The sequence below is a fragment of the Heptranchias perlo genome, chromosome 3 (genome assembly GCF_035084215.1).
Source record: "Heptranchias perlo isolate sHepPer1 chromosome 3, sHepPer1.hap1, whole genome shotgun sequence".
NCBI lineage: Eukaryota > Metazoa > Chordata > Chondrichthyes > Hexanchiformes > Hexanchidae > Heptranchias > Heptranchias perlo.
In genome coordinates this window covers 78983735-78996211 of record NC_090327.1, presented here as the reverse complement: position 1 = coordinate 78996211, position 12477 = coordinate 78983735, and the positions used below count along the sequence as shown (strand labels likewise).

The 12477-nt window shown below is 41.5% G+C and overlaps 1 protein-coding gene across 4 annotated transcripts in view; it reads right to left on the bottom strand.

The window, feature by feature from the left end:
• The window catches only part of LOC137316340 (ATP-binding cassette sub-family C member 9-like), a 233059-nt gene that overhangs the window by 25441 nt on the left and 195141 nt on the right, over positions 1-12477 (bottom strand). For all 4 annotated transcript variants that reach the window (XM_067980409.1, XM_067980417.1, XM_067980431.1 and 1 more), the window contains 6 exons: positions 9538-9827; positions 9257-9371; positions 8976-9078; positions 8121-8309; positions 2643-2838; positions 2285-2398 (listed from right to left, as the gene is read on the bottom strand). In XM_067980409.1, the coding sequence (XP_067836510.1) occupies positions 2285-2398; positions 2643-2838; positions 8121-8309; positions 8976-9078; positions 9257-9371; positions 9538-9827 (1007 nt within the window). The remainder of the gene's footprint in view (positions 1-2284; positions 2399-2642; positions 2839-8120; positions 8310-8975; positions 9079-9256; positions 9372-9537; positions 9828-12477) is intronic.

Genomic DNA, 12477 nt, shown 5'->3' with positions numbered 1-12477 from the left:
AGTACTCGAAAGGAAAACATTTGCAGGGCTACGGGGATAAGGCGGGGGAGTGGGACTAGCTGGATTGCTCTCGCATAGAGCCGGCGCGGACTTGATGGGCCGAATGGCCTCCTTCCGTGCTGTAACCTTTCTATGATTCTATGATTACCCTGTGTGTGAAAAAAATTCTTCTAACTTCCACCTTCATTCTTCTAGTAATAACCTGGAGGATGATTGTAGCAACTTTGTCACCGCAGATCAGCTAACTCACCAAAGAGCAGTGTTTAAATCTACGTCTGTGGGATTCGGCATTGCACTTATTAACAATTTAGAAGTGACACAAATGCATGAGAGAGGATCTGGAGAATAACAAAAAGCCTGATCCCAATTATAAAGGGGGTAACCTATGAGGAAAGATTGGAGAGCTTAAGTTCTGCAGTTTGGATGAAAATTTAAATTAATGAAAAGTAAATTTAAAACCAATCTTGGAAAATATTTTTCACTTAAAGGATAATAAACATTTGAAATGATCTAACAGGTGAGGGAAGTAAAATCAAAAGAGATAAGTTCAGTGACTGAATGGGCGTTTCTAGTTTTGGGAGGGCGGGGTGGGGGGTTGAAAAAACACTTATGCAACTCAATGTATTTAAAAAATGTAAGGAGTCGCACAACACCAGGTTATAGTCCAACAGCTTTATTTGCTTTGCTCCTTCGTCAGGTGAAGTGGAAAGTTACATAAAGGCACAGCATATATAGTCAGAGAACAATGCCTGGTGATTACAGATAATCTTTCTAACTGCCCTTTATCACACCTCGGCAGAGAGATAATCACAGCAATCAAAGGAGTGAATGGTGTTCAGACAGGTTAGTCAGGGAAACGTTACATCCAAGAATACTGAGGTGGGGTCACAAGGGGTCAAATCAGAAAGAGAGAGAGAGAGAGAGAGAGAGACCAGTTGTATTAAAAACAGATAACTTTTTTTTGCTGGAAATCGCAGCAGGTCCGGCCGCATCTGTGTATGGAGAACAAGCCAACTACCACTTGAGTCTGGATGACTCTACGTCAGGTGGGGTTACATGTAGCATGACATGAACCCAAGATCCCGGTTGAGGCCGTCCTCATGGGTGCGGAACTTGGCTATCAATTTCTGCTCGACGATTTTGCGTTGTCGTGTGTCTCGAAGGCCGCCTTGGAGAACGCTTATCCGATCTTCGGGTAAGCGTTCTCCAAGGCGGCCTTCGAGACACACGACAATGCAAAATCGTCGAGCAGAAATTGATAGCCAAGTTCCGCACCCATGAGGACGGCCTCAACCGGGATCTTGGGTTCATGTCATGCTACATGTAACCCCACCTGACGTAGAGTCATCCAGACTCAAGTGGTAGTTGGCTTGTTCTCCATACACAGATGCGGCCGGACCTGCTGCGATTTCCAGAAAAAAAGTTATCTGTTTTTAATACAACTGGTCTCTCTCTCTCTCTCTTTCTGATTTGACCCCTTGTGACCCCACCTCAGTATTCTTGGATGTAACGTTTCCCTGACTAACCTGTCTGAACACCATTCACTCCTTTGATTGCTGTGATTATCTCTCTGCCGAGGTGTGATAAAGGGCAGTTAGAAAGATTATCTGTAATCACCAGGCATTGTTCTCTGACTATATATGCTGTGCCTTTATGTAACTCTCCACTTCACCTGACAAAGGAGCAAAGCTCCGAAAGCTTGTGATTTCAAATAAAGCTGTCGGACTATAACCTGGTGTTGTGTGACTCCTTACATTTGTCCACCCCAGTCCATCACCGGCATCTCCACATCATATTTAAAAAATGGTCTTGCTGCAGCAGAACTTTGTTGCATTTGTGCAGCAAAACAAAAGGTCAAAATAGGTATGCGAGAACAATATGTCAAAATGTTCCTTTTGTATTGACTTTCATTAGGATTGTAGTCTTCTGAGTAACAATTCTAACAATGAGACTCATTATTCTACCTGACTGACTTCTGTTTTCTGTCCTTATAGATTATATCCACCGTATCACTTTTTTGTACCTGAAAATAATTTCTTACGGCAAAAATAAAGGGGGAAATCGATTTTGGAGGTTCATATACCTTGAATCAGAATTATGTGGGATTTTATTTTTAAAAGCAAGACATTGCCTGAAATGTCAAATGGCTTCATTGCATTACTGTTAAAAATGTACTGCGAATCATACACCAGGTTTTGTATAATATTGGCAACATTAACTTTGTAAACATACTACTATCCAGGGTTTTTTTTATATAAATTATTATTTGCTTTCTCTTCTGTACCTTTAAAGCATATAAAATGGCAAGGCCTACGAGCCCAGCTTGCAGGTATCCCAGTGTTGCTGTCAATAATGAGCAGATTGCTGAAGCAAAAACAATACTTGTTCCAATTAAATCCTGAAAAACAGAATTGACATTAGAATTAGCTATTAATTTATATACATATTCGTCGAGATTCAGGCACCAAGAATATGAATTATATTAACAAATGGATCTTTTGGCAACCAAAGTTTAGAATTTCAATTTTGCCTTCTAATACATAGCTTTCAAGTATTCTTTCTATAGGGCTCTTTCACAATTACTGTAAATAAAAACCACCTCTCAAAAATCATTAAAATATCTGGTTCATTTGAAAACTAACCAGTCGTATTCCCAACCACCTGTTCACAGTGTTCAGATATAAATAAGCAACAGTGTTACAGTCAATCTTGTTAAGGATTTGTTGAAAGAACTTGTCTTCACGTCTATACGCCCTGATAGTTGTCAGACCTCCAAGTGTCTCAGAAAAATGTGCAAACACAGGTGATTTGGTGATGCTGTCCAATCGCTGAAGTTCCCTATAATGATTTAAGACACAATTAATATCCTTTTTACAAATGTTACTGCCTTTACATCTTACATTTAGTCCACCACAATTGCCATTAAAAGACATTGAAGGTTAAGTCAAGTTTCATTAGAAAGGCAGAAGCACACAACTAAATATCAGTCTCTCCAGATATTTTTGACATTGACAAGTTTTTCATCTTTTTCAAAAAAAAGTTTTATTTTCCCAAAATACACTCCCTCTGCTCAGTGCCAAACTCAATGACATTAAATTTCTACTGGCAAGAAAAGAGTTGTCAAAAAATATTGAAGAAATATCAATAATTCAGAAGCACAAGCAAAGAACTGGCTAATATTTTAGCAATAGATTCTACAAAATGCAACCATTTTTTAAAATGATTTATTTGTGTTCAAGTTGAGGGTTGTTATTGCTGGGAACAGTTTCCATTTCCGGCTTTTAGCATCAAGATCTCTCCAAGAGCATAGTTTGATGCAGGGTAAAGCTTCCTCTACTGTGTCACAACAATATGCCTCATTCGCAAACTCAGAAGAACACCCCCGTGTTATATTTTTCCATATCCCACACTCATCATCCTGTATGAGATTGTCAATTTAGTGTTAATTAGGGGCATTTTTGTGCTGTGGGCCCCTAATCCAATAGGAGCTGGATTGAGATTGCCCAAACTCATTTAATGTAACAGACTTAGAGGGTAAAATTGGTCTGCGCCAGAAGCACGAAGTGCGTTCATAGCGAGTCAACAGCCCGTTTTACACCGTGCCCTATTTTCTTTCCAATGAAGTAAAAGGAAAAGAAAACTGGGCGCGATGTAAAAAGGGCTGCCGACTCGCTATGAGCACGTTTTGCGCTTCTGGCGCAGACCAATTTCATCCTCTTACAGTTAACAGATGAAAGAGACTTTCATTCCATCAGTCTATGCTGGTTTTGAGTTAGGTCTCAAGAGATGGGAGGTCAGTGTCAAACCCAATGCAACAGCCAATTCCCTAACAGCTGGGTTTTTAGGTGATATCAATGCCAGTTGAAAAATCCTTAAATTGATGTCAGCAGTGAATTTTGCTAGCACAATAACACTAATGTATTTGTTATCCTTAATGGAGAATTTGTTTTCAATCCATTTAAACCAAATACGTCAAGACTCAGCAAATAAAAACAAGCATAAAAGATGGATACATCTAATGATGTATCTTTAATACCAACAAGTGCTGCTGTTACATTGATGATAGTGTACTGAATATCCAGTGCAAGTAAAGCACACATATATCTATAGGCAAAAAGAGAGGTTTAGTTTCTCCCCCCCACCCCCCCCACCCACAACACACTGCTCCTTGGCTAAAAAGCAGGTGATCTGCACTCAAACCAATGCTACTTTTGCACTAGCTTTTATCAGGCGAGGGAGATAGACTAGGTTAACTCAATATAAGTAATTGCATGAGTGAAGCCATATATTACCATTCCGGGTTTAAAAGAAAAGGTTTCACTCCATAGCTGGCCCCCATACTCCTGGCCTAGGAACATTAATATAGTGGCAAGTTCATAAGTGTGCATACAATATAGATCGTGTAGGGGGATATCTTCCTTACACGGGTGTGGTCATGCACCCCAGAAAAGTTTGATTTTTGACACTTTGTTCTGTGGATTTTCCAGTAGACTTTTAACAAAATATATACTGAATTACTTTGCAATGTATACATCATATAAAACAGCTTCTAAAAGAACAGGGATAAGTTTAATGAAATCTGCTACTAGAACAGACAAAGAAATGAGTAAAAAAGACAACTGTGAACAAGTGGCAGTAAGGTCTTTTTCAGTTATATCAAAAATCAAGAGTGTCATCAAGGACCACCAGAAATGATATCTAGTCTTAGGGCTCTTAACTATCAGCATAAGATCAGGGAACTGGGGGGTTTTTTCATCGGAGAAGGATAGATTTCGATGTTATAACATTAAAGTTTTCCAAATGATGAAAGGAATAGATTCTGTTCAGTGGATATGTGATTTGAGCCAGATAGTGATGGGAAAACTAGAGTGCATCAGTAAAAATAATAAGAAAACAGAGTTACGATAGATGTCAGGAAATATTTCTTTTCACAGAGAGTCAGTGACTTCTGGTATAATAAACACAACATGCGGATGAGTTCCTGAGAGTTGAGGATATCTCCAGTTATAAAAGGTAGGTGCGGGGTAGTTGCATGCTCCCCTGATGGCTCTGAGTTTATCCAGTGAGTAGTTGAGCCATACAGTGCTGAAAGGCCAGCCAACCATTCAGTCAAAGACAGCCAGCCACCACCTGCAACCAGAACCAATCAGCATTCAACAGCAGCCAGCCACCAGAAGTTACCTATTTATGACCAGCAGCCGGCTACTAGAAGCAACCCATCCACCAACAGCTGCCACCAAACCACAGCAAGCCAGCTAGCCATCATCAGTACAGGCCAACCACCAGAAATCAGCAGAAGCCACCCATCCACAACTAGCATCCAGCCAGCAAGCTAGCCACCATCACCACATCAGACACCAAAAGCCACCCATCCACAAATAGTAGTTAGCCAGCCAAACCTCAGTTAGTAAGCTGTGCACAAGGAGCCAGCAAACCAGCCAAGCACCAACAGCTGCCAACCACCACGAGCTACAAGACAACAGCTACTATTTTTCTGACAGCGACAGCTGCCCACTCTCAGGCTACAGGGACAGTCGGGCCAGAACCAGGGGCATGGGGAGAGCTGCCGGAATCGGGGGAGAAGAGATAGAAAAAATGAATTGGGAGTGGGAGTACGGTAGGGGACAGTGCTGCCAGAATCCTGCTCCTGTATCAAAGAAAGAAAAAATCTGCATTTCTATAGCACTTTTCATGACCTCAAGACATCCCAAAATGCTTTTCAGCCAATACTTTAAGTACTTTTGAAGTGTAGTCATTGTTATAATGTACAGAAACATGGCAGTCAATTTGTGCACAGTAGAAAAATTAGGTAATGACCAAATAATCTTTTTTTTTGTGATGTTGGTTGAGGGATAAATATTGACCAGGACACCGGGGAGAACTCCCCTGCTCTTCTTTGAATAGTGCCATGGGATCTTTCACTACCACCTGAGAGGGCAGACAGGGCCTTGGTTTAATATCTCATCCAAAAGGCAGTACTTCTCCAAGGGTTAAATTATGAGGAGAGATTACATAAACTAGGCTTGTATTGCCTGGAATATAGAAGGTTAATGGGTGATTTGATTGAGGTTTTTAGGATTTTAGAAAGAATTGATAGGGTACATAGAGAGAAACTTTTTCTGCTGGTGGGGGGAGTCTAGGACAAGTGGACATAACATTAAAATCAGAGCCAGACCACTCAGGAGAGAAGTTAGGAAACACTTTATCATGCAAAGGTTGGTAGAAGTGTAGAACTCTCTCCACACAAAGCAGTAGCTGCTAGCTCAATTAATAATTTTAAATTTAAGAGCGATAGGTTTTTGCTAGCCAAGGGTATTGAGGGATATGGAGCCAAGACGGGTGGATAGAGTTAGGGTATAGATCAGCCATGATCTCATGGGATGGCGGAATAGGCTCGAGGGGCTGAATGGACTATTCCTGTTCCTATTCTTATGTTATGACAGTGTAGCACTCCCTTGGTACTGCACTGAAGTGTCAGTTTGGATTATGTGCTCAAGTCTCTGAAGTGGAATGAACTGGGGACCTTCTTATTCAGAGGCGAGAGTGCCAGCACTGAGCCAAGGCTGACAGCTAACTCAGAAACTTACTGTTAAAGGTGAATCAGCCAACTGTACCAGTACTGCTATCTTTCCTACTCCTGATACTGGCAGCAAATGTTTGTCCCAGAGGAGAAAGTGACTGAGACAAATGTATGCCGGCATTTACAGCAGCCAAAAAGTGGGCATATACCAATTTTAAAGTGAGTAAATGCTATACACTCAGGCATTACCATCAATCACATTCCTGGCTAGAAGTAAGGGAGGGAATATGGGGAGAAAGTCAGTGAAGGTTTTCATTACTGATTGCAATCCAGTGATTCCTGCTGGGAAATCCATGAGCATGAGGTCAGAATTAGATGCAAATGTGATGAGTCCCTCCAATGCATGGTTGAATTGCCTGCCATCATTCACTGTCCAGGTTTACACTAAAGGCTAACTGGTATGTTTGGACCATATCCAGGGTAAATCACCAGTTTCAGGGCAGGAAGGAAGAAAATTGGGGGAAGAGAGCGAGAAGTTAAAAAAGAAAATTTTCATTGGAGTACCAGCAGTACTGACAACTGCTTTAACTTCAAAAGGTCAGCACCGCATTGTTATTTGTAGTTTTTGCTGTGCATAGTACTGTACTGATTTGGATACCTATAACTGCACTAGTGTACTAGAATGAAATTGCAGTTATCAAATTTCACAAAACAGATCCTAACAAGTGCAGTCCACCAAATAACTGTGAGTAACTGATCCCAGACATTTCCACCATCTCATTCTTTCTGGTTTCATCTGCTAGTTTGTTTGGAATGTCAGTCCAGCCTTAATTGATTAACAGTGCACCACTTAAGACAGCTTTAAAAAATATATTAAAAACTACCTGCAGGTAAGGATCATTACATTTTTGTTTTTTAAAGCCCAAGTTAGACCAAAATTAAACAGGACAGATACTTTGAATCAGATCAAAATGTTCAGCCACAGCTTATGGAAAATTCCTGGAATTCCCAAGAGTGAAAAAATGAATTGACCTGCATTTTCATTTCACAGGTGTGGGCAATGGGACCAAAGGAACATTTGCTAAATGTGATTTATTAACCTTATAAATGCCATAGAGCACCTCGTTAGTATGTAATGTATAAAGGTTGGAAAACTAACTTTAATTGGCATTATTTGTGCTGATATTTACCGGCCAAAATAAAAGTTGTTTCATTCAGCAGTGCTAAGTGCAGGATCATGGCACTGAACATTGCCAACTCACTATGATGTACTTCAAAGATCTGGTGCCACACTAATAGGGGAATTAAAATATGGCTAATCTGTATTCAGTGTCCTGAACTGCATTTAGAAAGCAGTGACAGCACAACATTAACTGAAGCGGAGCCCCATATTTCTACAAATTCACAGCATTAGAATACACCTAAACAACAGATATAAGACTATAGACTATGCTTTCCAGAACCTGCACAAATAATTGCTGCCATTTCTACTAAAGCAAAGCAAAAGAAAAAAATTGGTAATTTAAAAAACATCTAAAGAAAAGACTAAACGCAAATATTGCCAATCACTCAATGTATAGGATACTTGAAAGAAAATTACCTGGCGGAAGCTCTGAAAAACATTTGAAGAAAATAGTAGAGAACAAGTAAGGGAATGACTGGAAGAAGAAAAAAAGGAGTCACTATAACATTGATTACAATGGCACTTAAACACATCACAATGTGCCACATAAGACGCTCCAGGTTTGAGGGAATCTGATCATCTATGGTCTTGAAATCGGATGAAAATCTGGAAATAAACAATGATACAATGAATTTGTGCACAGATGTGTATTTAAATGTTTACTTAAACCAAACAACAATCAAAGGCTCATAATGCACTTGATTTGCATTTTGCAATAATCCAAAATGCTGCCCTAATTGAAGGGGATCCGTTTTCTCCATTTATGGCATGGAATGAAGAAGTTGTTTTTGCAAAAGAGGCCAGGTTACGTTAACAACTGCACTGGAAATTAGGCAATTCTTTTTTACCCAAGTTGCGATCAAACAATTATTCTGGGTAGAAGGAGGACACTAGGAAGACCTCTAAGCTTTGACGCACACAGCCTGTTAAGATCACTGTGTACATCTCTAACATAAAAAATCTCAGCAAGCTCACACCCCACCTAAAATAAGTTTTTGGAATAAGAAGACAGTACTGAATTTTAAGTGGACAGCCACATCATGTCCCTCCTTGGTAATAACAATTACCTGGGTTGCTTGGGGATATGTATCTGAAGTTCTGACACAGTCGGCATTTCTGGTTAGCTATTCATACAACACCTCAGTCTCACTTTCCACTATAATTACAGCTGCCAAACGCTGCACTGTCTGTGTCACGCTACACAATAATTTAAGAAAAGATGGTTATCTGGAAGTGAACTATATAATTAATGTAACTTTCCAAGATTCATACCTGTTTAGAATTCTTCCAACAGGTGTGGTTTCAAAGAATCTTAATGGAAGAGTTGTAATGTTTTGCAGCATGTTTGTGAAGAGATATTTCGAAGCACGGATACCTTCAAAATAGCAAAATAATAAGGAAACCACTATGAACATTGAATATACTGAAGTTACATTAGCTTAAGTAAAAACAATTCTAAAGTTCAGCAAAAGGAATATATATACACTTCTATTTAGTTAAATTACAATCGAGTCTTGTGTTAAGACCAATTGTCAGTGCAAGAATGCACAAACCTGAAATGACATGTGTAAGCGAACTGAACAAAGCACATAAAATTCCTCCACAAGCCAGCCCAATGTATCCATAGAGGTAATGATTGAAAACGGCACTTTCCCCATCATTTTCATGCTAAGGATATAAAAGAAAATCAAAACAATAAAGGTGGTTAAGTGAAAGGATATGACTGTTCATTTAGTAACAAGTTTAAGTATTAATTCTGGCCCAACATTTAGTGGTAGAGCTAGGGTTACCAAAGAATTTTTGGAAAGAAAATAAAAAGCTTTTTATAACAGACCTGAGTTGCAGTCATCTCCGAGCGGTTCCCTGCAGATGACCACTCAGCTAGCCAGAAATCAACAGCTACCAGAAAGCTTTGTTTTGTTGCCACTGCGAGAATTAAGAAAAAAGAAAAGAAAAGGCCAATGGAACGAACATAAAGCCAGTAGATTTTTAGGGATATGGATCCTTCTTCTTTTTCCTCCTCTTGCATCAGTTTTCCATTCAAATTATCATCAGGCCTTTTCTTCACTTTTGAAACTTCATCTACCATTTCAGCTTGAGTTTCTTTTTCTTCTTTATGGTCATCTATTAAATTACATTAAACACAATTTTAGAAGTTTTTAACTTCTGGAAAAAAACAAGCCTAGCACATACAAACACAATTTGAAGATATTTGCTTTGTCCCTCTAGGCCACATGACATTTCTCAACCTTCTTGGCATCTAGCAATGCTGTTCTGTAACTGGCCATCTAATGGTGTGAGAGTTAATGGTTATGGGTACAAATGTGCAGGAGCCAGGGCAGGAGGATAGGACGCCACTGGTACCAGCTCGCCGGAGGGCAAGATCGCACACTAAGCTCTGCTGTACAGGACTCAGATGCTGACTTCGAGGGCCAAGGCTACCGAAGAGTGCTGATGGGCATTTACCTGGAAACGTTAGGTGTACTAGCCTGCCAGCGAACTTATGCACAATGTCGTATGCATGGAGACCATTCTGTCCAACATGGACTGAGTGGTAAGCTTCATCAATAAGACAGTGGCGCCTCCAGTCATGGAGCCTCTCCTGACAGCTCTCACAGCTGTCATGGAAGCTCAAATGGCTGCTATCTTGGCTTTGGGCGTCACTGTTGACAGGGGCTTCCAGAGTGTCCTGTCACTCCTGCAGTCTGTTCTTATGCAGAGCCGCAGTAGTGAGGCACAGTCCCAAAAGTATGACCGTGGCTACGGGAGAGGCACTTCCTGTCCTCTCTCAGGACAACAGCATGCCTGTTACCCTGCCATAACTCCGTCAGTGTCCTTGCTAGTGCTACAAAGCCAGCTGGGCCAGACTGCTCCAGCCCACACCAAGGTACTGCAGCTCTATCTCACCGCCACCTCCCTCGACCCCTCCACTGTCTCTGATTTGTCACACTGCCTGTCCGACATCCAGTACTGGAGGAGCAAAAATCTCGTCCAACTAAATATTGGGAAGACCAAAGCCATTGTCCTCTGTCCCTGCCACGAACTCCGTTCCCTAGCCACCGACTCCATCCCTCTCCCTGGCCACAGTCTGAGGCTGAACCGGACTGTTCGCAGCCTTGTCGTCCCATTTGACCCCGAGATGAGCTTCCGACCATATAATCAGCTCCATCACTAAGACCACCTACTTCCTCCTCCGCAACATTGCCCGTCTCCGCCCCTGTTTCAGCTCATCTGCTACTGAAACCCTCATCCATGCCATTGTTACCTCTAGACTTGACTATTCCAATGCTCTCCTGGCTAGCCTCCCATCTTCCACCCTCGATAAACTTGAGCTCATCCAAAGCTCTGCTGCCCTGATCCTAACTCGGACCAAGTCCTGTTCATCCATCACCCCTGTGCTTGCTGACCTACATGGTGTTCCTGGTCTGGGAACACCTCGATTTTAAAATTCTCATTCTCGTTTTCAAATCCCGACATGGTCTAACCCCTCCTTATCTCTAACATCCTCCAGTCCTACAACCCTCCGAGATCTCTGTGCTCCTCCAATTCTGGCCTCTTGCGCATCCCCGATTTCAATCACCCCACCATTGGTGGCTGCGCCTTCGTCTGCCTAGGCCCTAAGCTTTGGATTTCCCTCTCTAAACCTCTCCGCCTCTCTCTCCTCCTTTAAGATGTTCCTTAAAACCTACCTCTTTGACTAAGTCCTGTCCTAATATCTCCTAATGTGGCTCAGTGTCAAATTTTGTTTGATAACGCTCCTGTGAAGCGCCTTGGGACATTTTACTACGTTAAAGGTGTTATATAAATGCAAGTAGCTGTTGTTGCCTGGCTCACAGCTGTTCGAAGTCACCCACCACGGTCATCTGAAGTGTTCTCAATGGAAGCTCAGCAGTCATCCACCTCCCAAGCTGCAACCACTGGGGGAACACTTTGTAGGTAACCGTGCACGCAAGACAGGCTCCAAGGGCTTGCGCAAGGGTGATTCATAACTATTTCTGTTTACTGGAATTGAGTTGTTTGATAAATTTGCTTTTTGTTCTGGATTTGGTGTTGGTGTTCATATTTGTAGTGAAGTGAGGGGAACACTCATGAGGCTGGACTGGAGGAAGGCAATGAATTGGTGGTACTAAGGACAGTGGTAAGGATTGTGGGACTGTTGGTGTATTGGGAAGGGATGGTTTAGGTGAAGTGGTCTTTGATTAGCTGCTCTCAGAGCTCTGGCAGCTAGGGGCAGCTAGGTCAATGCCTCTCCTGCTCTATACGCACCTCCCCCTCCATCACCTGCTACACTTTTTGATGCCCAGTTAGTGGTCAGGACTGGACACTCATTATTGTAAAAGAGTCTTACAACAAGTGTAGGACCCTTATTTACAAAAGTTATTCATTGTTTTAAATAGTTCTGGTGACCTGAATTCCTATGGAGACGTCTGATCCAATATGGTGGGCGGCACACTCCCAGCTCGCTTCCTGCCCACTTTATTAGACACCTATGTGCCTATTTAGCACCTGAAAAATTGTAGGCCATAGTTTCTCTGTATCTACCTTATCTGAACCATTTAACATTTTAAAGACCTCATTTAGATCACCCCAGTACCATTCTGGTGAATCTGTGCTGTACCCCCTCCAAGGCGATATATATTTCCCAAGGATCGGTGCCCAAAACTGAACGCAGTACTCCAGATAGGGTTTGACCAAGGCTCTGTACAACTGAAGCATCACTTACTCACTTGTATTCTGACCCCCTTGAGATAAAGGCCAACATTCCATTAGCCGT